This window comes from Thunnus albacares, chromosome 14 (assembly GCF_914725855.1).
Source record: "Thunnus albacares chromosome 14, fThuAlb1.1, whole genome shotgun sequence".
Taxonomy (NCBI): Eukaryota; Metazoa; Chordata; class Actinopteri; order Scombriformes; family Scombridae; genus Thunnus; species Thunnus albacares.
In genome coordinates, this window is record NC_058119.1 from 2,434,944 (window position 1) to 2,462,915 (window position 27,972).

Below are 27,972 nucleotides of genomic sequence, written 5' to 3' on the forward strand. Positions count from 1 at the left end.
GTTTCCTTTTCAGCTCTAAGTGCTAATGTGAACTTATTTTTGCTCCTAGATGTCTGCAATGACTTTGGATAGCACAGTGTTATCCGATAGAACAGATGACCGGAGCTACAAAAATAAAACCCAAATAGTAATAAACCATAATTTTCCTTTTACAATTGTCAAATTGGTAGAAGCACAACTCCCAATGAATGTTCATGTTGCTTCGTGTCTGCCAGAAAAAAAACTAATGCAGCTTCAACCCAAAGTTTTTTTAACTCCTTAATCAAACATTTAGGGCTCCACTTTTGGTTTTCTACAGATGAAACTCAGTTGTTTTATACCATAATGTCACTAATTCCATTCACATTTCACATCAAATATTGAAGTAAATTGTAAATAAAACACAAATTTCAGTTGTGTTCAGTAAAACAACACATAAATGTATTTTTTAATCTATATTCATTGATCAGGCCTTTAATTTTTCTAAAAATCTTTAATGACAATCTACAAAAAAATGCTTTCTTGTAGATTTTCAGAGTTTTTAGCTAATCTCTTATATTTTTAAAGAATTGTTGTAAGTGTTGCACTGTTTTAGATTTTTTGTGATTCTTTAAACTTAATCCCAATTATCTGTATAGTAGTTATGTCAACACACAAAGAAGCAAGAAGAATTGCCTTTTAGCACTCTTGTTAATGCTAATGAACCAGTGTGAAACCCCAGATCCTCAGGCAGGTGGTAATAACAAATTTATACCTCAGAGTACAGATTGTGTAAATGAGAGTTCAATGAAACGAGATTAGTTGGATCTCCATCAGAGGTTGTATCTGTTCAGTACTGATCTTTGCATCACCATTAAATCCCAATTTTTGTTTGTGTGTGTGTTGTCTATTCCTATTATTTAGGCTGTATTCTTCTTATTGTGCTGTAATCCAGTAGTTGTAGTTTGAAGACAGGTCTGACGGGGACCTGTACATAAAGGTTGAATGACGTCAGCAGTGGGTCCAGTCAGTAGAAAGACAGCTTCTCCTCCTCCCAGCTCAGCTTCTGCCGCTGTTGGCTCCTGTGCATCATAGGTAAGATTTTCACTCTGCAGCGCTCAGTTTCACACATTTTGAGCAGTTTCTCTGTTATCTCTATGTGTGCCAACTGTCCTATTCAGATACTATGGTAGGATTGTTTAAAGTTACTGACCAATCATCGGCACTTCTCTCTCCTCAGGAGGACTTGTCATCCGCCTGTCTTCTGTTTTCTTGCTCTTTACCGGACTAACATCATGGGGAGATTGGACGAGCTCCGGCAGTTTAATTTGATCAAATGGCTCAGAGAGGAGAGACAGTCGAGGAAGCTGATTCTCTTCATCGTTTTCGTCGCTCTGCTCCTGGATAACATGCTGCTAACTGTAGTCGGTAGGTGCAATCCTCCCTTTCTCACCTGTTACACAGATTTGCGTTTGGTGCAACAGGTTGTTCAACTCACCAAGTCTGCTCCAATATGCCCAGTTGTTGTTATTAAAGTGCCGCCGATCGCCCCAATCTGCATAATGCGCTCAGAGTTTGGAGATCAGGGCTTTCTGGACGCTACATCCTCAACTGTGCCAAAGCCCCCGCGTCGAATTCAAAACCTGACAAGATATGCGATGTGGTCCAGGTCAAATATGTCAAGTGTGAAATGTTGCGTAAATTGGAGGTCATCAAAGTGGAACAGATGTAGTTTTTAATTTATTAATAATTTTCTCATAATCCCTGCTCTCCAATAAAATAACCAGATCAGATTTGAGATCAATTCATATTTTAACCTCCACATCAGACGCTCACAAAGACGTTATTATTTAAAAAATCACTTAATTTTCTAATATATACTCTCTCTCTACATCCATCTAGTCATCCGTCAGATTAGTTCATGTGCTTTGATTTGTGTGTCACCTAATTCGAATTAGGTGACACACACAAATACGGGACTATAGATAGAAAACAAATTGATGGTTGTTCCTTTTTTTTTCGAAGAAAAAAAAAGAACTTTCCAAAACAATACATAAAATATTTAACATTGTGAAGCAACAGTCCTTTTAATTATTGTAATTGATCCTTAATTTACCTCTGAAAAACACACCGGTAGCCAGGAGATCCTTGTAATTAACAAATGGAGTACATTTTAAGGCATGCATGACTTTCTCCTTACTTCTTCATTTTCATGTGCAAATTAATTATATTTCAAGGAATTCTCACTCAGTATTCAGGTATGAGTAGTTTGTCTCAGATATGAGGTCAGTTAATGGTAATATATGTATTAATGCTTTGTTTAGGGGCATTTAAAGGGGATGGCTTTCATGTTATTTTGTCAATAACAGGGTGCAGATTATACATTAAAAATACCTTAATGTATTACAGCTGGTTGTTAACCCATTAATTGACCTTTTACTTCAATTACATTATTATTAATGGGTAAATTAATGGAATTTTAAGATAAACAGATATTAAGGAACTCTGTTTAATGGTGTAAGAAACATTCATGTTAATGATAGGCGTGGATGAGTTTGAATGATAAGCTTCCCTGTTCACCCAAAGACAAACATGTATTCAAAATGTTCTCCACACGCCTCCATTACACAAAGACCTCCAGCTTTTTGCAAGTGTCTGGCAGAACACACTCTGACTGTGTTTCAGATAGATGGAACCATTTTCCTCTATAATGAATTTTATAGAGACAAGATCCTAAATGAAAGCAGAATAAGAGAGATCACTCCACTAACATGAAGTAGGCCACGGCACTTCATCAGCTTGATTCAGAATGATTAAAAATTATTACATTGACAACCTGTTAATAGAAATTTAGATTTGTTCATTATATGCATCTCTTAAAATCTAATAGCAGTATCTACAACTGTAGATCATATATCTAGTCCCATATCACAATAATCTATGATATTTGAACATTGTATGGATGACAGTGTTGTGCATACTCGTTGACCATATTGACATTATTGAGCTGGTGTCATCATCATTCAACACAACGCTTAAGTTAATGTGCAGTTCATGTGTATTTTTATCTTTCCCTTTGTCTCTGCATATGATTTTCTTAAGTGTGTTGATGAATGATTTTGTAGATATGCTTCTATTGCCTGGCTACTCATATTTGACAGAGGTGTTCACCACAGCATGTTTTATAACAGGATTAAATTTAGTGTTGATTGATAGGCCTGACAAGGAGAAGACTGAAACATCAAACATTTTATTCATCAACACAATTTATTTTCATCTTAAACATTCATCCATGGGCGTATTACTGTCTGCCAGCGTCTTGTCACGTGCAGCACTATATTAATATAAACTATTTTAACTACTATATTAAATAAAGTTCCACTGTGGTATATCAGAATGTCCGGTTTTCCTGGCGGCCTAGGGGTTTAGGGTTTAGGGCGGTTCCCATTTCTTTCTACTCTAATTTTCCTGTCATCATCAAAGGCATAACCTCCTCCCTAACCCCCCCCCCCCCCCCCCCCTTCCGCAAAAAAAAAAAAATCTGCAACTAGAGTCAAAAGTTTTTTTTGTTTTTTGTTTTTTTTAATGGCTGCACCATTCCATTAAATGTAATACTAATCTGGTGTTGTGCATAATTTTATACACATTTTCCGAAAGCTCAGCTTGAACATATTTGGTATCTTTGGAAATTATGAGAAGTGACACGACTCAAGGAGGCAGGACGTTGTTTCTTGGAAGACACGTTGGTTTGTCTCATTTAAATGAAAATATTCAGTGCTCTGAGCACCACAAACACATTCTTTTCACTTCCATTGTATTGGGTGGTGGCAGAGGTTTCTATTCTTTGAAACTATCTGCATGGCTAGATACTACTAGGACTGAACTTAATTATGTGGGCCCAATTTTTTTTTGTTTGTCTGTTATTTGTGGTGGTTGCTACAGAAACTTTAGCTTCTTTAAGGTTTCTTTCTTCAGGCTAGTGCTTGTGAATCACCCATGAACAACACTCCTTGTCCTGCTCCCTGTGTGCTGACATACAGTATGTTGCAGTGTCATCCAGATTAGCATCATGCCAGTGAGCATCAGTCAGTGGTCATGTCATATTTGATTGTGTCAGTCTCCTCACGCCTCTTTATGCCCGCCAGTGCCCATCATTCCCAGCTACCTGTACAACCTGGATGAGTCAACAGACATGGTGTTGAAGAACAACACATCTCAACAGGGTGCTCCAGGAGCCTTCAACAACATTGTGTCCTTGTATGACAACACCGTGAGGTCTTCAGGCTCCAATGCCACAGTCAGGTCCACTGATATGATCGCTCCAACCTCTACTGCTCCAGAGCTGCCACAGAACTCTTCCGACTGCCCCCACTCCTCCAAGAAGCTGCTCAATGAGAATGTCAAAGTGGGAATGCTGTTTGCCTCTAAGGCCACCATACAGCTGATTACCAACCCCTTCATAGGGCCGCTTACCAACAGGTGGGTTTTTTTTATCATCTCTGTGCTCTATGTGGAGACATTGGTTATGTAGCATTTACACTTGGGAGATTTATCTACCTGAAGATCTTCAACCAGGCAACCTGGAACATCATTGTTGCCTCACCTATTAAACACATGTTCCTATGGTGGTGTCTGTGTAAAATCACAAAGAACAGGACAACATGAGACACATTACTAGGGGATAATATGTTTGGCAGCAGAGAAACGATACATTTATATAATATTATATTTATATAATTGTGAATTAAATTCACAATTATATAAATATTATAATATTTACCCCTTACACATGCCATTAGGGCTACAACTAACAATTATTTTGGTTTGGTCAGCAAAATGCTGGTTGCCAGTCAAAAGCCAAACATATTTACTATCACGCAAGACTTCTACAATTAAGCTGGATCAAGGAAATGTTTGGCATTTTTGCTTGAAAATGTACTTAAGTTATTACTCAGTTATCAAAGTAGTTTCTGATTACTTCTCTGCAGATCATCCAATCAATTAATTTACTAATCGTTTCAGATCTACACATTCCATAAAATCACAAGTTGAGTTTGAAGATACCAGTTCAAGCATGAGCTGACAGCAGATATATCAGAAAAAACTAGAAAATACTGCCTCGCAGTTGTATGCCTCCACCAACCAGTCAAGTTGCAGTTTACATCCATGTCTGTCTTTGTAGTGAAGGAATTTAATAAAAGGTATTAAGTGCATTTTCCTTGTATGTGTTCACATGTTTGGCCAACAAAGCTGATTCTGATAGAACACAAAGTTGTAGCCATGACAGTAGACAAAGCTTCAGATATGAATGTTGCTGCAAAGAAGCTACAAATTCTAAAACGTGGATGCTTCACACATCTTCAACCCAGCAGCACATCTAAACAATCACCACAGTTTCAAGGTAGCACCAAGATCAGTGTCACCAATTCAGTATCTGACCAAAACACTAGAGGTGTTTATTTGTATATACTTTTTCAATTACCTACATCATGTTCCTTCACAAATTGTTATACTGTATTCTAACAAATACAATGACTCTCAACTTAATCTATGTGACAAACACACTTTGAATAACTACAATGATAGGTTTATCTGGCATTGGATACAACTCTTAGTGTGCATTTCATATGACATCATTCAAAAAATGTTAAAGAGAAAAGAGATAAAATGTTGAAGAGGAGATTATTAACTTTACAGCTGGAAGACAAAAGACAGAACAAGAGTGTCACAGAATGACAGGTTTCCTTTCAGACAACAGAGGCTTACTGCTAGCCCAGGGCCAAAATCATGTTTCAAATTTCCCCTTGTCTTTTAGAAGTCAGTGCAGAATAACATTTATGGTCTTATCTGAGGCAACATCAAACACAAATTGAAGGGAAAGAGTAACAACAGACTCTTTTTTTTTCGAGCTCTAGGGAGGAAAATCAAATGCTGCATATGGTAAACATGTTGGTTGTAATGCTGTTTAAAGGGCATTAAATCATGCAAGCTAGAGCAGATCTATTCCAACTGAATCAAGTCGAGCAGAATTCCTGATTATGTGTGTTTGCATGTGTGTGCATGTGCATTTGTCTGTTTTACACATGATAGCTTCTCAATGGATGAGTAAATCAATGAAATTAAATGTTAATGGATATAAGTGGAATCTATCATATGTGTGATAGTCTGAGACACAAAACATAGACTGTATATAAATATGGACAATGTATCTCCACTTCCTGCTGCTATGCAAAAGTGAAGCCAAAATATCTCCTTTCCAGGAGCTGCCATCTTACTTGTGTGACATCATTTGGAGCCAGAGTCTGGCCAGTATAATCGGGTGGCGGGATGACGGCCTGTGGGACACGCCTCCTCAGCCGTCCCGCTGCCTGATGGAGGTTTGAGAGCGGCTGTCACAGCTGTCAATCATGATGTCACACCCCCTTTTTATATTGTCAAATAACTAATTAAAAACAAACTTATCATAAAAATGAGCACTTGAACAAACATCAGCATGATAAGAACGACCTAAAATGACAGAAACCATCTTTAGGAAAACTGTATTTGACGTGAACTTTTCAGTTTGGCTCATGTCCCATCTGCTAACATGGAGGGGACGGGGTTTATGACCTGTATTGCAGCCAGACACCAGTGGGTGATGAAGATGTTTTGGCTTCACTTTTGGCGAGCTGTCATGACGTCCATCTTTATATACAGTCAATGGCTTTTAAAGCCTTAAACTCCATTAAGTGAATAAATATGGCCAAAACATCAGTTATTGCAGGTTTAAACAAACTGAATTGGTTTTTGAGACCGTAATGTGTTTAGGAAAAAAAATGGGGCTTTATGCTGTTTTTTTTTCGAGAGAGAGGCTTGAGGATGTTTTTAATACTTTTTCAAGTTGGGGCCAGCAAAATTTTGGAGCCAGCATTTAGCAACAATTGGTGCTACTATATCTTGTAAAAGAGGTTATTTGTTGTGCCAAACCCACAGAGAATAAACCCAGCTCAGCAGTTCTTCCCAGTTCAGCTCACTGATTTGTTTTTACGGCCCGTAACTTTAATGTTTTGGTTCAGTCTAACCACACTCATCAACCGTGCTTCCAGCTACAGCACTGTAAACTGACTGTATGCCACCTGCCCATCACCAAATGTCTGACAGATATAGCAACTAGCTGCTGAACTTAGTGGAACATTTAACAGCTGAAGATACAAGTTATATTTCTTAGCTGTAGGTAGAGACTTACTATCCCTTTTTTAAAATTCTTGCGGGACCTAATCTTATAATGATGGGCCAAAAAAAGAGAAGTTTAAAACCTGCTAGAACAGAGCCAGGCTTAAGATTGTTCTAACATAATGTAAGATAAATGTGTGAATGCTCCAACATTATTGGCATACACCTCAAAGGCAGTGTTTAGTGTCTCAGATGGGCACTCTGATATGCTGTTATTGAGTCCCATTACTGGTCCTTTGTCACCTTCCCTCCTGACAGAGGACAACACAAGGCAAGTCGAGCATGTCAGGTATCTACGGGGGAATACAAAAGCTCTGTTGTGCATGGCAGCTTTTAACCTTTTAATGAAAAAGATGTTGTCATCCTCCTCCAGTGTTTTGGTTAAAATGTCAGGCTAACAATTGTAACCGGCAAAATATGTCATGCAAATGCAGAATTTCTATAAATGCTGTGTTCCTGTTGTTACAAGACATGTATTTTCTATGCAGTTTATTTTTGTCAATGTTCACTTGCAGATGTTGATTTTCGTTTACTATGTAGTTGTCTTTGCTATTTTGACACCTCCATACCTGTCCTGATTGACCAAGGCAACAATGCCTATTCAGAGCAGTGAAGCCTGAAGCCTCACCACTTCTGAAGGAGACAATACACTGGAACTGACTTTCAGTTTTAAAATAATCAATTTATTTAATGTATATTTGTGTAGACATCTCAAATCAATTAGATGCTTATAAATGTAACACCTGCCTTTCTTTCTGTTTTTCCCCTCAGAATAGGATATCAGCTTCCCATATTCGCTGGCTTCTGTATCATGTTCCTCTCTACTATCAGTAAGTGCATGCTCTGGGCACATGTCTTCATAATTACAAGATCAGAATGCTTGCATCATGTCTGATGTTTCTTTGTCTATATTTCTGTTATTCTCACTGTTGTGAAGTGTTCGCCTTCTCATCGAGCTACGCTCTGCTGTTTGTGGCCAGATCGCTTCAGGGTGTGGGTTCCTCCTGTTCGTCTGTGGCGGGTAAGACCTCAATTTACAACTCAGCATACCTGAGTTCATGTACATATTCAAAACAGTGTTGTATTTTGGGTTTTTTGTGACATACAAATGTTGCCAGACCACTTTTGTGGTCTCTTCGACTCTTTCTCATACAGGGTTGTTGTTAGCCTGCTTTTATATGTAGGAAAACAGTCATCAAGCGAAAACCTAAAATTGTTACTTGTAAAGTGGTAAATGTGAAAGACACTTACAGTATATTGTAAGTGTATTATGTATCTTATCTTATGTATCTTTTAATGGTCAGTATGAACAGGAGGAACAGGAGGAATGATTACAGCAAGAAAAACATGTTTTAATGTTCGTTTGGGCTCCTGACTGTTGTTTTAAAACAGACTGTGAACTCGTGAAAGCTGATATAAAAGGACAAATACAGTAGTATTTGTTATAACTGGTGGGTCTGTTACGTTGAAAATCTGTATGATGTAATCTATACATATGTGTTTTCAGGGATGGGAATGCTTGCTAGTGTGTACACAAATGATGAGGAGAGAGGCCACGCCATCGGGATCGCCCTGGGAGGTCTGGCATTGGGAGTGTTAGGTATGTGTGCATATACATACAGTATAAATACATACATAGTCCAACCAAGGAATGTTTCTGTAAAGGGAACACACCAGATTTGAAATGTAAAAAAACACAACAATGACACACACTTATCATTTTTGAGCTTTTACATAATATTAACATTTATTATTTTATTAAGAATTTTTTGCAGTAAGTAAATTATACCACAGAAATTACAGATAAATGTTTAGTGTGCTTAATCTGAAAATATTACAACCATAATATATTATCAAGACAAGATTCTTCTATAAAAACTGTCTGGTTTTCTGTGAATGAAATGTTGTTGCTTCTCTCTACATGCATCAATACCAAATCAAATCATTAACTAACAGTAAAGCTGCTACCAAAGACATTAAAATATTAGGAATCATGTGTACATATATGAATGCATGTATTCCATAGTTTTGCATGCAATCAGAATGCACACACACTGGAGGGGTGAGGAGGAGAGAGAGAGCGGTTATTGTAGAAGCAGAAACACAAATGACCAGCAGGAGAAAAAAACACAATAATGACCAAGGGTCATAACAGAATATGTCCCCTGCAAATTTTTTAACATGCATGTCATGGCAAGAGTAAGGTTTTCAAAACTAATCTGACAGACCCGTTGCAATGTGAGCTGTATCATAGAGGGGAAAGCTGCAGTAACTACTGTATATAGTGATTGTAAAGTTGATCTCTCCATCACTGACCATCCAGTGTATTCTCCACAGTTGGACCCCCATTTGGCAGTGTGATGTATGAGTTTGTTGGGAAAACTGCTCCTTTCCTTATTTTGGCATTCCTGGCTCTGTTTGATGGAGGTACAGTTACAATCCTTCTTGGTCACTGTAGAAGTAATGGTAAAAATATTGTATAAGATTTATAATGTTTAGCATAATTTCATCTTAAAAAATATCTATTTATGTAGATATCAAAGGCTTACATTCAGGTGATTCACTGTTTCTTTTCAGCTCTGCAGCTCTTTGTTCTTCAGCCCACTAAGGTGGAACCAGAGGTAAGTGTGTTTGCCTTGATGACTCATTTCCTGAAGGTTATCTCACTTCATTAAGATGACCTTTACAGCTGCAGAAGACCATTTCTATGGCAGTTTTTGCTTAATTAGATTGTAAATACAGGAAATATGAAGCTAAATAGAGAAGTTATATGGACTGCAATTACTGTTTAAAGCACTTAACCTGACACTAGCACAAAGTACTTTACAGTGCCTCACAACACTGCAATTCTTGTTAAGGAAAAGTTAACATTACTGTTTTTAAAAGCTATGAGTGCACAAAATCTACATTAAAGCAACAAAGTTGACATTAACAATGGCTACCAAGGAGGCATTAGGCAAAATCCAATTGGGAGGCTAGATATAATAAGTACAAGGAAATAAGTATGAAGAAGTGGACTTGTGTGAGGTGTGACACAAGTTAAAATAAAAATGGAAGAGCCTATGAGTCAGTGCCAGTTTAGTGCTTCTCTTGTTCACTTGTTTCCTTAACACAAACTTGCTCATTCATTTTTGAAAGAATAGATAAACACTGAACAGTCCAAATGTATGAACAAATATCTCTACATTTATATTACAAACATGGTAGTAGCATCAACAACATATCTTCAGTGTCTAATGGACATGTTTGACTAAATATGTCAATGGTATTTCTTACATGTATATTGAATTTCCTGATCTCCTCACACCTCTTTTGTGTACTCTGTTACCGTCCTTATTTACAGTGACTTGAAACTTTTGTACTGCAGTGTAAGACACTGGTTAATGAAAAAAATGTCATGTACTCATGTAAATGTCTGTAATCATTGAGTGAGGTAAGGTATATGCCTGGCACAATTAAGCTTAAAGAGAGAGCGAAAAGCGCTCGACAGATGCTTCAGTGATCTCATTAGACACAGTTTTTGAACACTAATTAATGACTCCTACAGAAAAGAGAGAGAATACTTTGTTGCTTCTTTTTAGGATAACATATGATCTTATATATTAGTGGAGATAACAACCAAACAGAACTGCTAATGGAAGCAAAGACAACTGTTTCTGGTCATTAGCAGATTCTTTCACCTTTTCCATGTCCTTCATTTCTGGCATACTAAGAAATGTCCAGAGGCCTGCTTGGAAAAATTAAAAAAGGTTCTGTAGAGATTTGCTGCAAGACACAATAGTTCCTTTCAATGAAGGAATAAGCTGCATTAGGCTCACATATGTGTTATTCTGCTTGTATTCAGCAGGAAATCTCATTCTCAATTTCACATGTGTAATGTGTTTGACTTTTCATTTGCTAAATAACAAATAACAAATAACAATAACATGACAATTCTTCAAGGACACAGATATTTTCACTTACATTTTAGAAATGTTACAGATGCTTGAGTCTGTCAATAGTCTGTCAATACAATATACAGAACTGACTCTGAAATTTAAATGTCAAAATTTACATTTGATTTATACTTAAATCAACAAACCTTTTAAAGGCAGTACTGTCAGCTAATTTTCATACATTTCACATGTGTGATTGTTACTTAACTGCCTGCTGAAAAAGAATAATATTGCTGTGGGTGTCAGTGGAGGATTAATGTATGTGATGTGTGATGTCAATCATTATATTAAATATTGTTACAAATATGATCTCATAGTGACTTCAATTAGTGCTCTGTCTCTCAAACTGTAGATTAGTTCACAAGGTTATATTTAACAGGGAAGAGGTGATTAGCTTAATAGTAGAAAAGAAGTGTAAAAAGGATTTTTCCAAAACCAGATTTCATTGAGAACTGTAACCTGTGTCTTTTACTCATGGGGGTTTTGGTTGGTTTTTCCATTTAACATGGGATCTTTGTCCATCACAGAGTCAGAAGGGGACCCCACTGCTGACACTCATGAAGGATCCATACATTCTAATTGCAGCTGGTAAGAAAACAGCACAGTAGATGTGAGAAAACCTAATGTCACCCCACTATGGAGGAGTATCTGTGGGATATTGCATTGTTAATGGTTCTGAGGAAAGAGCTGGGAAGAATAATTGACTCAGATCTCATTTTTTGTTTACTGGATATGTCAGCCAAATACAAACACAACAATTGATTTGCTGGTTACAGAGAGGGAATATGGCTTGAAATTGTGTGGTGAAGTGAGTGCTGCATAAGGAGGGTCATCTTTCCATCAGAAAAACCTGTGTGAACAATGCTGTGTGTTTGTGTGTATTGTGTTGGCCAGTGCAGTTTCAAACAGATATTGTGACACAAACACAATATCTGTATCATGATGCACAGTGTGCAGTCAGACACTGCTGCTTGTTCGCACAGCAGTCCTCCAAATTAATTAACCAAATATATCGTCTCATGTGACTCCAGAACGACACCTAATCTGGCACTCCTAAGGGCAGCAATCACTCATCATTTTTCTGTGCTTTCCAAAGCCGTTACAAATCACTGTTAAAAAATAATGATGTTTAATGGTGTGACAATGCTGTGGTTAAGGTCTGGTTAGGTGCAGAGAAAGATTTGGGTTAAAATGATCACTTTGTGGTGTGGGTTAAAATTACTACTTACTTAAAGTTAGATTACCTTTGTTGTCATGGCTACAATAATAACCACAGGATTAAGGTTAGGGGATGATGGTAGTCACATTTTTTTAAAAACTGTCCCAACTCGCAGTTGGAAATATGAAAATCGCAGTTGGAATTGGGAAAGGTTGTCTCCACTGTTGGGTTATAACCACCAACCACCACACCCCTTCCAAATGAGGACAATTGTCAACTTATATATATGTCATCTGAACTGCGCCACTTCTCTGGGTCATAAATGTGACTATATGTGGTTTTTGGGTGACTGACATTACGACCCATTGTGTCGTTTTTCTTGGGAGGACAGTCCCAAAATTACACAGCTATTACAGAAAACCTGTGTGTCAACCTCAGTTCAGTTGTAACTAATTCCTTTAGTGATGATGTTTTTTGTCCCACATATCAGTCAGTGCTGTGACATACAGTATATCCATATATCAATCAGGGTTGCAGCGTTAGCAGGCTAAGCAAGCTTCTCCCTAGCTACTTCCCCAAGCTTTTCCTGGGGAATCGTAAGATGTTCCCTGGCCAGATGGGATATAGGATCCCTCCTGTGAGCCTGCCACAGTGTCTGCTCCCAGTTCAACGTCCCTGGAATACCTCCACAGTAAGGCATCCAGGGCATCCTACCAGATGTTAACTTATTTTGGTTGATTGTGTCCTCTCATTCTTACCCTCACCACCCAAAGCCCATGACCATGGAGTAGCACTGAGAACACAGACTGTTAAATTGAGAGGGTTGCCTTCATGCTTAACTGCCTCTTCACTACAACAGTCTGATACAATGCTTAATCATGCACAAATCCACCTTTCGATCTCATGCTCCATTTTAGCATTGCTCATAAACAACACCCCAACTTGAGCTCTCTCTCTTGGGGCAACAATTAGTTCAAAGGGGCCATCCTCAGTTTACCAGCAGAGTAGCATGGCCTCATGGCCCATGGCACCTTGGAGGTGCTTCACACACAGATGCAAACCACCCCAAAGCACACTGGAGGTGTCAGGTTGATGAAGCCAGCGAAACTACATAATCAACAAAAAGCAGAAATGCAATCTTGAGGTCACCAAACTGGATATTCTGCACTGCTCTGCTGCTGATAGAGATGCTATCCTTTACAATCACAAACAGAATCAGAGATAAGGGGCAGGCTTTCTGGAAAAGCTTTCAGACTTCACAGTGGAGAAAGGAGTTTCAAGAAATACCAGCAGCACTGAGGTCAAATTTATGTTCCATCACTTTATATCACACTGATGACACACTTCTCATAATTGACAACAAGCCTAATGTTTTTCTTGGTGAACAAAATTACTAACTTTCATTTCTCACCACAGAGATTTACATCCATACACCCTCAATGTTGTCTTGCACTTCTTCAACCACTAGTGGCACAGATTCCCAATGTTTCCAAGGTGTCTTTTCAGGTTATGGCCAGGGATTAGGGAATTAATGTGGTCACTGTATGGTCCTCACAAGTAGGGTAGTACAAGTTTGAGCCTGTCTCACCACCTCAATTACTGTGACAACAGAGTAACAGAGAGAGCAGGGTGTGTGTTTGTGTGTGTGGGTGTGTGTTCAGGGGTAAAATTGGGAGGTTGTAAGAGTAACACATAAGGACCAAAGTACAAAAACAGATCATAATTGACCATGTGTCCCCTTATCCTCAATCTTCCTCCCCAGGTGCCATTTGTTTTGGAAATATGGGCATTGCCATGATGGAGCCAACACTGCCAATCTGGATGATGGAGACCATGTGTGCCAGGAAATGGCAGCTAGGTATTTACAAAGCTCTGTTCAGTACTCACACACAGAAAACACACATGATGTGTACAGTGTATGTTGTTACAACAGCTAAATGCCCACAAAACCTCCAGTCCTTAAAAATACACACGCAAACAGCATGCCCCACACAAAGACACACATACACACATATTGTGTGGTGAAAAAAATGCTTTGCTAAAAACCAAATTGAGTGTATTAAGCAGATATTTATATCTATGTATGAGGATCAGAAATCAAAATGCAGCAATTTCTCAACAGTCCTGAAGGACCATAGCAGTGTATTTGCATTCTTGAGCCTATTTATTACAAAATCATGTATACTTTACATTGCTGCCAACCATTTTCTAAACCATAGTGCTTTAGACTTTCCAATGTGTTTCCTGTCTCTTCTGGGCAACCACTGACTTCCTTTCATTTTAAAATCAGCCTGCAAAACTAGTAAATTGCCAAAGTAATCCATCACAATTATTTATTATAAAATGTAAAACCTCATGGTATGCTTTGTATAATAGTCAGTTTATTTGTAAAAAATCACTAAAACTTAGAAACTTGTCTTGCAAGACCAGCCTACAGTTTTTGCCTCTCTGAATGTGTTCTGGTAACACTCAATAGACTTTTGCTTGGTATCATTCCATCACTCAGACATTAACAGAAACCTGTTTCCCGTCTTATAGGACATGCAATGCATCAATTGCTTAACTGTCAATAAATCATCAGCTATCAACCAGAATCAACACTGAACAGATAGCTGAAGTCATTGCCTTCTCCTCAGCTAGTTTCTGTTCCACCATATATTTTACATTGTGGGTTTCATACCCACCCATCCACCTATCCATCCATCCATTTTACAATGCTAATGTGGGTCAGCTCTCAAAAGTCTGCTACAATGCCCACATCACTGGAGATGCCGCTCCAATCCACATGTTTTCACACACATTTCATCTTGAACTGCTTCCTCTTAACCAGAGGTAGAGTACTGCTACCTCAGACTTGGAGGTGCTGATCCTAATTGCAACTGCTGATATTCACACTGCAAACCTCTATTACTAGGACCCCATTCTCAATATGGCTGAAATAATCGAGACTACCTTGACCTTTACCATCTAAAATGATTAATGTTAATTCTTATCCAGCTAACATGGTTCTTTGAACAGAGGAGGTTTGATTTGTTCATTTTAGGTGAAGTTATCTTGAATAAGAGAGCACTCCTACTGTGAAATAAACATGAGGTGAGTTGAAACCACAATTAGCACTCACATGATATGCTGACTGCTAATCATATGATTGTACTCTTGAATAGTTGACATGACGAGCAGATTTTTACTGCAGATGCATAGTCAACAATGGAAAAATGAGGAGCCACCTTGTAATTTTGCAATAAAATAACCACAATTTCTCATTGGACAGCTTAAATACAATTTATAACATTAAGTTAGTTAGTTAGTTAGTTAAATCAAAATGTCATAATTAACCACCATGTTTTCTGGTTCCATTGGTCTGATAAAAAAATATATTTCTTTTGTTCATAGTGTTCTAAACTACAGTTCAGATTATTTCTAACAATTTACATGTTCTCATCTAAAATTAAATCCACATTTTTCTCTAGGTGCCTCTACAGACATTCACATATGTGAAATTTAGAAAGTCTTGGTTATGATCCAGCTAACTGTGCTAAGCCTGGTTTGGGCTTAAAAGGACTTGTTGCTCTGACAATACTTCTAAATGATTTTAAGCCCCTTTTGAAGAACTGAAAAATCCAAGCTTGTTTCAAATCGTCAAACAATCAAATCAAGCTAACTCATGTCCAAAGAAACAGGGCCCAGAATACAATATATATTGTTCCTCTTGAACCTGAAGTTCAGCAGTTGACAGTTGAGACTCCTTTCTGGCACCCAGGCATAAACCTTCCATGCATAGACTGAGCAGTGTGATACCCAATAACTGGAGCACCTCCCATCCCCTCCCATAGTCCCCAGCTCCCAAAAAAGCAAGTCATCCAAAGTTCTGCCTTCTCCATGAAGAGCTTACAGTCAGGCTAGGAGTTCCTCAAATTGATGACTTGCCTAACTATATATCCCCAGTTGACGCCAGCAATTTGTATTTCATTTACCTTATAATGTAGTCAGAAAACCCCCAGTATCATGTTTTAATTTTTCTGAAGAATTGATTCAAAAACATAACTGCTGTCATCTATCAGCTATCACTGAGGGTTAACTTGCAGTTTCTTTGGTTACTAATTCATCCCATATATAAAATATCTCATCAGGCATTGATCCACATTGTTTCTAGAGATTTTTATTTTTACTTAGTGACTTGACGTCGTGCAAAAGTGTCACTCCTCCATACTTCTGGATGTTTTCTATACAGACGCTTCCTGCTGTCTTTGGTCTCATTAGTTTGTTCCTCCAGTCTGTTGTATATGAAGTCTAGGTCAGATAAAAAAGGATGAACAGGATATTAGGGTGTCATATGCTGGCAGGTGGAAAGCACAAGTCTTCATTACAGACAATGGAAGATGTACAGCAGCTCAGCGATGAGGCACTGATAGAGATCTGCTTATCTCAGAAAGCCTTCCCACACCTTCGGTCTCTCATCCCTCTGTGTGTGTGTGTGTGTGTGGCCCAGGCGTCGCTTTCTTACCAGCGTCTATCTCCTACCTTATTGGAACCAACATCTTTGGGACGTTGGCGCACAAGATGGGGAGGTAGGAAGGGAAATGATCCTCATCTACTCTCTGTCTCTGCCTCTGTGGATTTGATATCTGTTTCCGCTCCTCTAAATGAGTTTTCAGTGTTTTTAATGTTTGTGAGGCTAGCTTTATTGAAGCCTTGATGATACAGGGCATCAATAATTTCTCTATGTGCATGTCTCTGTGAAATGTATTGAGGCTTTGTACATTCAGAATGTTCTTTTGTTGTGTTTGTTGTTGAGTATTGCCAGTAACCAAAACTGTTCAATACTATGGATAACATTCCACGAATGTTAAGACAAGACTTTCAATATCCCAACTTCACCATCACAAACCAATATTTCTACTACTGCAACACTGCTGCTGCTGCTGCCGCTGTTACTGCTTTTAATATATAATATGTATTGCTCCTATTATTACTACAAGTTTAATTATGCCTCTACTGACTCTACCACTGGTACAACCTCACTATTACTATTACTGTTGCTAATAGTACATAAGAAAAGAAATTGTTTGGGTGTCAGTGTGTAAAAAGCTTATTGACGATATAAAGTTTATTTATATGACTGATTAACCATCATTCATTTATTGCTATGACAGTTGTCTCCCTATTCACAAATAGAGTACTTGTTGCAAGATTGGAAGGACAGTGTTTTTCATTAGACAACACTGATCAGTTGCGCTTCTTTCCCTTACAGATGGCTTTGTGCCCTTATTGGAATGATGGTGGTTGGATTCAGTATATTATGTGTAAGTATGAGGGAGGCAACACTGGTGTGAATTCAGATATCACCTGGGGGATATGAGCAGGTCCACTTTGAAAATCAGTGGTTTAGAAACCAGGACCCTTTGACAGCAGGTATTATAAATGTAATTGTATAGAGGCACTGCTCATGTGAACCAGGACAGGCCTACATACAATATGATACATGTGGTTTTAAGATGCAGTATGTTACATGTTGACATGATCAGCAAAGACACTGGTGGGTCACTGAAGAATTTACAGTGGAGCAGAAATGGTGCTGATTAAAATAAGCTGAATTTTAAACAGGGTTTGTAGGAAATACAAGACCATTTTATTTGTATAGAATATACCACAGGTAAACTCAATGGGCTTTGCACTAACAAGCAACAAGTGACATGAGAATATATTAAATAAAATTTCTGTTGCTGTCCCTGGTTTTTCAGACATGCTAGTATCTCAGTCTTGTCTTTATCAGCTGTAAAATATAATAATAATAATAATAATAATAATAATAGCTTGTCAGTTGTAGAAAAAAGAAATGAAGTCTTATTTTGGTTATTTGCAATTAGCTGAGAAAGAAAGCTGAGAGTCAGGGAGATTCATTTTATTGTTATAATCATAAATTTAATTTATGTATGTGTTAAAGTTCACTTGAAGGGTGGTTTTGTAGTCCACATTATTGTTTAGTTTTGGTCTACAAATGCCCAAAAGTATATGTAATTGGAGTCCTGCTTGTCCTGCGCTAACCAACCAGCTGCTTCTGTTGAAGATGCCAGTTTAGCATTAGCATGAGCTAAGATAGCTAGCTAAACTGGACAGCCACCAGACAACAACTCTGTGGAATTTTAAGAACTATGCCTCAGAGTTCAACACAACTGCCACAGTTAGCAGAGTGAGGCACAGGGCAACTTTTTTCTTCCTTGGACAGAAAGGAGGTGCATTTACAATTTGTGTGGCCCCATGGCCCCATCAGCAAATACACCTATAACTCCATCTTATTAAACAGTAAGAGGGACCTAGAGGTGCAACCTGGTAGTACAGCAAATCTACAGTCCATTTTCTGACAGTTTCACTACACATCCCTCATCTTCTGCATTATTGGTTAATATATTTGTATCAAATTGACAACAAATTTATTCCAAGGAGGGATACAAGAGACTACTAGAGTCAGTGTGTATAAATTTATATATAGTATTTCTAAATGGTACTGTTATTTTGTAAATTGGCTGGTTTAGTGTGTTTAGTCAAATTTGCCACCAAAATCTAAGATTCATCCATCTAAAATTATTTCTCATTCCTCAACCAGTAGAAACAATAGTACAACAATAGAGCAAGCCACTAAATGTGGATTTGAAAGTGCTGTAACATGTGCACTTGGTGTAAAATATTTATTTTCTTAAAACCAGGGTATAATTTTCATGTTCAACAAAGCATTGAGAGGGTTAGAACCAGTGTTATTGCTCTTAGCGTTTCTGGGGTAAGAACATCCAAATTGTCCAAGCCATCAAGACGCTCGCTCTGGCCTTGCACAGCAGCAGGAAATCTCTGTTCCACCCACTTCTTTATCTCATTACTCTCCCATACCAGCGTCTCTCCGCATGCAAAGTGTTTATGATTTACACTCACATGCAATGAATAGGATTAAATTAAACATATATATATATATATTTCTCTCATATTTGTATGTCTGTTCTAGGTTCCATTTGCCAAAGATATCTATGGCCTGATTGTTCCAAACTTCGGCGTTGGTTTTGCCATCGGTAAGTGTGCTACATTTAATACTGTGCTAAACAAACACCACCAGTGGCACATTCCCCACTGAATGCTGTTTGTGTTTTGTTACAGGCATGGTTGACTCTTCTATGATGCCTATAATGGGATACCTGGTGGACCTGCGGCATGTGTCTGTTTATGGAAGTGTGTATGCCATTGCTGATGTGGCTTTCTGCATGGGATTTGCTTTAGGTAAGCAGGACCCCGAAAGACAAAACCTAAGCACTACTACAGAGTGTTAAAATACAGGCTGATATCTGAATGTGAACAGCAACAGAGTGTCCAAGAAAGAAAATTTTCGACTCTATTTAAATAAGATTTTGTACAGAATTTTGGTCTCTAAATCTAGTATCACAGACACCCCATATGTATTTCCAGGTAATTACTTTGTCTCTCAATGTTTAGTAAAAAATAAGCATTTCTGTAACATTATTACATTTAAACTATCATATTTTTCTAGATATTGTCCCTTGCCTTTGATTTTTAATGTAACAAAACATGGCCTTAAATTAAGCAACATCTGGCTCTCAGTTTTTATAGTATTATTACCAAAAAATGAGGAAACATGCATTTTCCCATGCTGATCCATGGTTTTTCCGTTTGTGTTCCCAGCTAATGTCTACCAATAGTTGGTTTTGTATTTTACAGCCCTGAATCATGGTTATTACATAGAAATTTCCAGTTTCCAGCTGACCATTCTGGTTCTTTGTGTATAGGTTTAAGTGGTATAAACATAACATTCACTAGAAACAAGTGGTTATGCATCTTCTAGTGCTGATTTGTGGTTATTGCACAGACAGTATAGTATTTTCTGTGCTGCCATATAGGAAATCAAAGCATTTAAACCCACTTGTTTAAAATTGCTTTTCAGTAATTTCATTATATTTTATGGCATTTTATTTCATTTTACTCTATTTGTGTTTTTATAATGTCATTAGTTTTTATGGCTTTTAAGTTTGTTTTATTCTCTTTGTTATCTCTTTGCATTTTAAATGTGTTCTGTTTTACTGTAAAGCACTTTGTAACTATGTTTTGAAAACTACTATATGAATAAAGTTATTTATTATCATTATTATTATTATTATTATTGTTGTTGTTGTTGTTGTTGTTATTATTTGAAGGGAATATTTAGAATGGTGAGGGACAAGGAACAAGGAATTTCAGATTTTTTACATTACACCATTATTGTTTACCATATAACCATATTATTCTAAGCATTTTAGGCCATTATTACCCCATTATTACTAAGTAAGTACCTCTACTGTATACCATGTATTTACCCAGCATTACTCTATTGTTACAAATATGATATCTTGTTAGTAGTGAGTTAATATCCCTTATCCAAACAAAGCAAACTAAAGCAGTATGTGTTTTTCCTCTACTGATGTAGGTCCGTCCATTGGAGGATCCATAGCTGAGAGTATTGGCTTCCCCTGGCTGATGACCATAATTGGAATAGTGGATATCCTCTTTGCTCCTCTTTGCCTCTTCCTCAGGAATCCACCTGGACAAGAAGAGAAAATTGTAAGATTTGAATCACGCTCAAATACAGTCAACCAAATCCTACATAAACATACAAAAACATGGAAGCTCTGGAAGGCAAGGTCAACAAACAGATTCCTCAAGAACTTTCTAGTTTGGGTGGCATGGTAGTTTTTGGATGATGTGTTTTACATAATTTTTCTTGTATTGCCTTTAACTTTGAATGACATGTAGTTCCATATAGCCTGAAACAGATGGTGTATCCACTGTGCTGGAAAACAATAAGTATCTTATCAATCCATTCTATACTTATTTGCACATCAAGACTGTGAAAACAGTACCAGCATATTATTTCAAACAGGGGCTGTTTTGTTCCTTTAGGAGTCATAACATGTCAAATGATTTTATTTTTAAAAAACTGTTTGCACACATATCATGTCACAGACTCAAGGAGAGCAAGGGCCTCTCAAGGACTGACCAAAATCTGTTATTAACACTTTGTTAAATATTTTATAATCAATTCAACATACTGTGTAATAATTTGAAACATAATGCACAATGAAAAGGCTGCTTTGTTTCTGCGGGTTGCATTATTTATTGTGCATAGCATGGACACTTACAGACAATGAAAGTAACAGCATTTTAATTTATATTTTGGGGCAATTCAGTCTTTAAATAGAAACCAGTACTTTATCAACCATGAACAAATTCGAAAGGCAATGCAAGAAAAAAAGAGATTCCTTGAGGTTTATATGTATATTTCATCAAAGCAACCTCATAATTCATCCAAATGACTTGATAACTCAACAAGTTGGCTGGTGTTGATGAACACATTTTGACATTCCCTTCAAGGGCTTCACATAAACACTTGTGTCATGTTTTACAGGCTATAAAGATGGGAGAAAAAATATGAATTACCTTAAGGGGCTTTCACACCGCCGTGCAGTAATTAGCCGCCTCCAGTCATTTCAATAGGGGAAGGTGGCAGAGGGAAAGCAGTTTTGGTCACAGTGGTAGGGTTATGAAGTGGTTGCTGTCCAAATGAACACGCACAGATTTTGATCTGCTGCCCAAAGTTCACTGTGCTGAACTTCTGGCAGTAACCGCCAGGCTTTTGCCAATGGGTTGTACCAATGCTATGATGTTCGCCTGCCTGGACTGTAGTGGCAGCAGACGCCTTTAAAAATGATTTGCTTTTTTGGGTAACACTCTTGCAGGTAGGTGGTTGTCAGGATGGTTAGCAGTGGTGTGAAAGCCCCTTTACATCAATGGGCTTCATGCAAATCTCCACCCTGCATGCATGTGGCTGAACCCCCTCATCCTGTAGCTCCACCTGCCTGCCTCCATATCCATTTGCTAGTCTCCATGCAGCATCTGCTATCATTCATCACTTCTCTTCTCCATTAGATTCTGTCTGTATCCATCCCCATCCCTTCACCTTGTCTGCCATATCCTTCCAATTTGCTTTACCATTTGAGTTTTCACTAAGGATGCTCTGATCTGTTGGATCAGTACTGACCCTGACTCCAGTAACCCTACAGCAGGAATAATAAGTTACATGTATTAGACAAGTTGAACATCACGGTCTGTCTGCCCTCAGATCAGGTCATAGTAAAAATGTAGCTGAGGTGTAGCACTATAAAGATGCATAAAACGCCTTGAACAATATAATTTCAAATATGCACAAGCCTAAAAGACTGATGGTGTATGAATGTCTCCACTTAAGATTACAGTTACAGTCTCACATTACCTTAGATAAAAATGATTGCAGTAGCTTCCATGCAGCAAGGAAGTGCTATTTTAATTTGGAAAACTGGTATCAGATTGCTCTTTAGTATAACCTGACACCCCCAGTGTATCAGAATCGATGTCACATGAGAAACTCGTATCAGTGCATCCCTAGTTTTCACCTCTGTCAATCTACCTCAATCGCAATTTCAACATGCCTGCTCTTCCATACTGTACATGAATGAAAATTTCATGTTTTAAAGTTTCTGCGTGATGTGTTGAATTTAACAAAAGAAGAAGAAGAAGAAGAAACATGCTGTGATGCTTAAAACTCTTCTGTGTGCAATTTTTATGTGATTTTTCAAACAATTCTGATGGCATATATTTTTGTAAAAAGAGAAATTTGGTGCAGTCCGTGGGCTCTGTTTTCGTGCAGGAACACAGCATAAAGTGCAACACGCACAGCTGGCATGCTGTATGAAGGCCCTCCCTTTACAGCCATGTCTGTGTTCCATCTGCGATTTCTAAATGGAGTGATGCTTGTAATCAAACTGCAATTACACGTCACATATCCTGGTGACTTTGATTAAATGTTAAGCAACCAATACAAGGCTGTGGCAAAATTTTTATGGAACTAGTTTATAGAGTGCAAATAATTAGAAATGTTGCATTAGGCCATGATGCATTTGAAACCCTTCAAACATTTCAATGAAAGCTTGTATCCTCTCCTCTAAATATGTAACTTATGATTCTGACTTAAAACACTCCTATAATAACTCAGAGTAGGACATGAGTTATTCATGACACTTCCTACTCTGACTTTTTACAGAATTTTGACTTTGACTTTTGACAAAAAAATGGAAGGAGTTTTACTCTCTCAGTCGCAAAATAGAAATTATGATGAAATTTTGTAGTTTTCTGACAGTTTCTGTTTGAAATATTATAGGAGACATATTATGTTTTTTGTGATTTTCTGTTATTTATATACTGTTATGATGTCAGATGTTTAACATGGTCAAAGTTCCAAATCTTGTAAAGATATTCCAGTAGAGTCCCAGAATAAAAATATAGACCTGGAAATGTGCATATGTCCCCTTTAAGACAATGGTACAATTCCAAATGCAGCCTACACAGCCTTCATCTGTAGGCATTATGTGTACAGACATACAGTAGGTAGGTAATATAGGTAAATTATGCTGACAAATTAGCTTCAATCTCATAATGATTCAGTATTTACAAATAAGCCTTTTGTTTAGGCACATTGGCAGGCCTTGTACATGGCTTAAAATGTATATGAACCTACACTTAACTGTTCGCCAAACCCCTCCCCAAAACCGCGATTGTCCAACGATAGCATGTCAAGCTTTGGATTTCACTCATGTGCCAATGTCTTTCTTTTTGCTTTTTTAGCCTTTCTAAAATCAAAAATACAAGAGCAAAAGTATAAGGAAAGGATTAAACAGTGTCAGTGTCATTATTTATTTGTTTTATCTGTTTGTTTGTTGTTTATTTGTTTATTTGCTAATGTAAGCTACAAATGTTAGCATGCCCAGTTAACTACCTACAGTATTACTTCTTTACTTTACTTCCATGACCAAGAAGTATACCATACCATTAATTAAATAGGTTATATTAGTTTATGGGTTACAGGTTACATTAAAAACAAGCCCTGTTAACGACTAGCACATCCACTGTGTCGTATTTCCCCACTACATGGAAGCCGGTACTGAATGCTCTCAGAGATTGGGCTAACTTTAGCAACTCTGTCCTCGTCTTTATTGGGTTTGGGAAGGCATGTACTCCAGCAACCCCATCTCACGTTACCTGAAATAGCATTACATTAGGTTAGTGTTTTCAAACACATTGGTTAGTCCTCATCCTAAAAGCCTTTTCTCTCGAAGTGTAAAAAGTGAAACTGTTTAAACATACAAGCGTTAAAGTATAAATCTAGCTATTGTCTTGCTTGTCCAGATATGTAAGCTAAGCAGCCAAAAGGGGTTATGTTAGAATGAAATTTGTTCATTTTCATACTTAAAATATTAGGACTAACAAGCTCTACAATGCAGTACATGAAAAATGAGGTCTTGTCTGGCATACTGAGTTTTAACTTAAGTCTTTTGGTACACTAACATATATGTGGCCATTAAGTACATATTTAAGACCCCTTTTACAAGATTTTCATTTTAAAACAAGTCAGCTGGAAACATTTAAAAGTAATTTGGAAACCATTTTCAACTAACTCATATAGCTATTTGGCAATTTGGCAATGACAGTTGTCATTTCAACCAGCAAAATTAACACCTAAATTAACCAGCAAATTAACACCAGGGGCAGATATACCACCTTTCAGTGGTATATCTGCCCCTGTTATTGTGAACTGCATATATGCTGTGCAAAAATGGAAAACTTGATAGGCAATAATGACTATGGGGATTTAGGGAACCATCAATTTAAAATAGTCTGTAATTTGATACAGCAGCATGACATATACTTGTCAGCCCTCACCTCATTTTACAATGCTTATTATAGTGCTCAATCTTTCACATATTTTTCAGTATTGGACATGCAACAATGATGTTGTAAACCCTTATAGATGGGGTTAAGCATTATTTATTTCTGTAATATTACAATATGACCACACCTCTTCAATATTATATCCCTACAATCTGTAATTTTAGATAAATAAATAGATTAAATGATAATTTACATGAATGCAACTTGTCGAAATGATTTTATCTGACGTACTATAAAAGTTTGAGTTATTATTGCTAGTATGGTTGATCGTGACATACCCAGATTATCAATATATTATCATATTTTGTAAAATTATCTGTGGGCATCTCCACCCACAGAATGTGCGTTCATGCCTCTTCCTGAATGTCATCTACTGGCAGCTCCAGTAGATGTCACATGAGTCATTTTGTAAGTTAACAAATTTGATAAAATGCTTTTACTCCAAGTCCTATAAGTAGGATCAAAAATGTATCCATTTTTGGCCAGTTACATTCCTACTTTGAAATGGACCCTGCAATACTCTTCCAAAAGCTCCAGGGTGTGGCTAAATAGCTGTGGTACAATCAGCACAATTAGAAAATTAGTTTTCACTGGAGTGAATGTGATTGGCCATGATTGTCCCCAGCTGCTAACACACCCACCAATAATGTTTGGTAATGTATTCTTTCTAATCCCACCTCATATTCAAGTGCACCATATGGCTCTGGCTACAAAATACTAAAACTGCATCAGCATGCCCTCAGTGCACTTGCCCTCCACCTTAATACACGAAAATAGAGCCCTATGTATGTGTGTCTTTCAGCTCATTTATTCTCTGTGTAGTCAGGTCAGCTTTATGTGAGGTACTGTATTGCTGTCTCCTTTAGTATCCCGCCACCAGGAGATGCTAAAGTCAGGACGTGTCAAATCTCACACATAGGGGTTTTAATGACATAAAACTAGCTACATTAAATGTATTGTTCCAACTTAACTTTCCTGGAGCCTTGTCACACATTGCAGATTATAACATAATCTATATGATTTATCATTTCAAACACTTTAACCCAGAGTCTCCTCAAATCTGGAACATGAACTAAGTTTAAAACTGCTCTGGGTTTTTCTCAGTAACAAAAAAAAAATCAAGGAACTTTGACAGATTTATTCATGCAACAATTGTCTTTTCAGGCAATTTTGATGGATACCAACTGTTCAATGAAGACGAGGTCCTACTCCACACAGGGAACGTACTACCAGGGTGAAAACATGGATCCAGAATATGACGATTATGATTAACAGGACACCAGCCATGCAGGTTAACCCTTCAGAGGATCTATTTTGTTGTACAAAAAAAGGAACACAGAAGAAAAAAAAACAGCAATGAAACAAAACAGCCAAGATATTTCCATGTGAATGTCCTGCATTCAGTCTTCACTGTTCAGTGTCCTGTTAGCGCTTGTACTGGAGCAAACCAAAGTTGTTCTTGATCTGTGTTTGCAAGCGCATTGTGTGAGAGATATTTTTTAGCCAACAGCCTTATTCAGTAGAGAGATGTGTCCAAAAGCACTTTTTAAACAGTAAGAGCTGAGCAACAAGTACGCTTTGCTGGTTTATTTTGAATACAAACCCTAATTCAAAATCTTAATTCATGTCTCAGCCATTAAAAGCCTGTTTTTATCCACTGTATGTCCAAGATACTTTTTATCATTACCTGAATTCAGTTTGAATAATTGTATCATTATGGGTCATTGTGTGGTATGTCAAGAAACTGTTATTTCTTTAAAATTCAGAAAGATATGTTGGGTCCCAGTTTATGGTCCTTGTCATTATTCATACACTTGGAAAAGTACAGAACACCCAACTGTTCTGTCTTGGATGTGTGGGAAAGTCAGCACATTAAGTAACAGTTTTCTAACCTCTGCCAGAAGACTGTGAGTACTGTGAGTGCCTGGAACATTTGAACGCCATGTCAAAATCAACAAGGAGTGTTGACTTTTGAGCTTGCATCTGATTTTTTACAGCATTTCAGTAGAGGGGAGACAGAGAACACAGGCACCTCCTCAGGCCCCAGACTCAAAGTACACAAATGCAAATGGCAATGCCTGGCTCAGCCACGCAAATGTGTTACCCTGGTGGAAATACTCAACCTGCGCTGATCAATCTCAGTCCTCAAGGAGGTGATATAGGCTAGTTAAAGCTAATCTTAGCATTTCCAAGAGCACAGTAGTAAATAAACATGGTGTCTTGTGGAGGAATGTGTTCTGCACAGAAGGAAGTAAGAAAAAAAGTAAACAGACTGCGATATGTGACCTAAATTGTCAAAACACAACAAATCCTCTGGAAGGAAAAGGTTTCACCCCATATCCATATTTTCACAAATGAGTATTACATTGACCCAGAATTATAACACTTAATAATAATTGCAGTAAATAAACAGCATACTTCCACAATATATTTCACAATACGTGAGTTATTTATTCCAGCTTTAATATCATATGCCACTTCACTAAACAGACATGCAGCCAATGCTGACATTAGGCTTGGATGCTAAGCCTACAAGTCAGAGAAACATTGCTATCAGTTGACCTGGTCACCAGGAAGGAACACAGGAAAATTCATCAGTGTGTCCTTGTTGAATAGGTGGTGCTGAGAGGGTGATGGCTTAGTGATTTATTGCACAACAAGATAGCGAACTACTGTAACTGGCTAGCTATCCGATAAAATGCTACCTTTATCTAGTTACAGTAGCTCTCCACACTGATAGATTGCTCGCTATCTGCTAGCTAGATTGCTAACTTGACAATAAGTGAACACAGTTTATTCAAGAAATGTATTTGAAACACTGACTCACGTCTCACTGAATGCAAAGTATGTCTGTTGTGGAGCAGTTTATTCTCTATTATTCCTTCAAAAGACTGCACTGTCCAAAGGGTTTAC

General features: G+C 37.6%; 1 protein-coding gene across 1 annotated transcript; it reads left to right on the forward strand.

Annotated features, from left to right (window-relative positions):
* The first annotated feature begins 443 nt into the window (after positions 1 to 443).
* Positions 444 to 27,969, forward strand: slc18a2 (solute carrier family 18 member 2). Its single transcript, XM_044371927.1, has 16 exons — positions 444 to 1,053; positions 1,199 to 1,386; positions 4,104 to 4,437; positions 7,942 to 8,000; positions 8,108 to 8,191; positions 8,678 to 8,770; positions 9,508 to 9,597; positions 9,748 to 9,791; positions 11,633 to 11,693; positions 14,027 to 14,122; positions 16,754 to 16,832; positions 17,516 to 17,567; positions 19,259 to 19,322; positions 19,408 to 19,527; positions 20,726 to 20,859; positions 26,224 to 27,969. The coding sequence occupies exons 2-16, from the start codon at positions 1,254 to 1,256 to the stop codon at positions 26,329 to 26,331; spliced, it is 1,551 nt and encodes a 516-aa protein (XP_044227862.1). The 5' UTR covers positions 444 to 1,053; positions 1,199 to 1,253; the 3' UTR covers positions 26,332 to 27,969.
* The last annotated feature ends 3 nt before the right edge of the window (positions 27,970 to 27,972 follow it).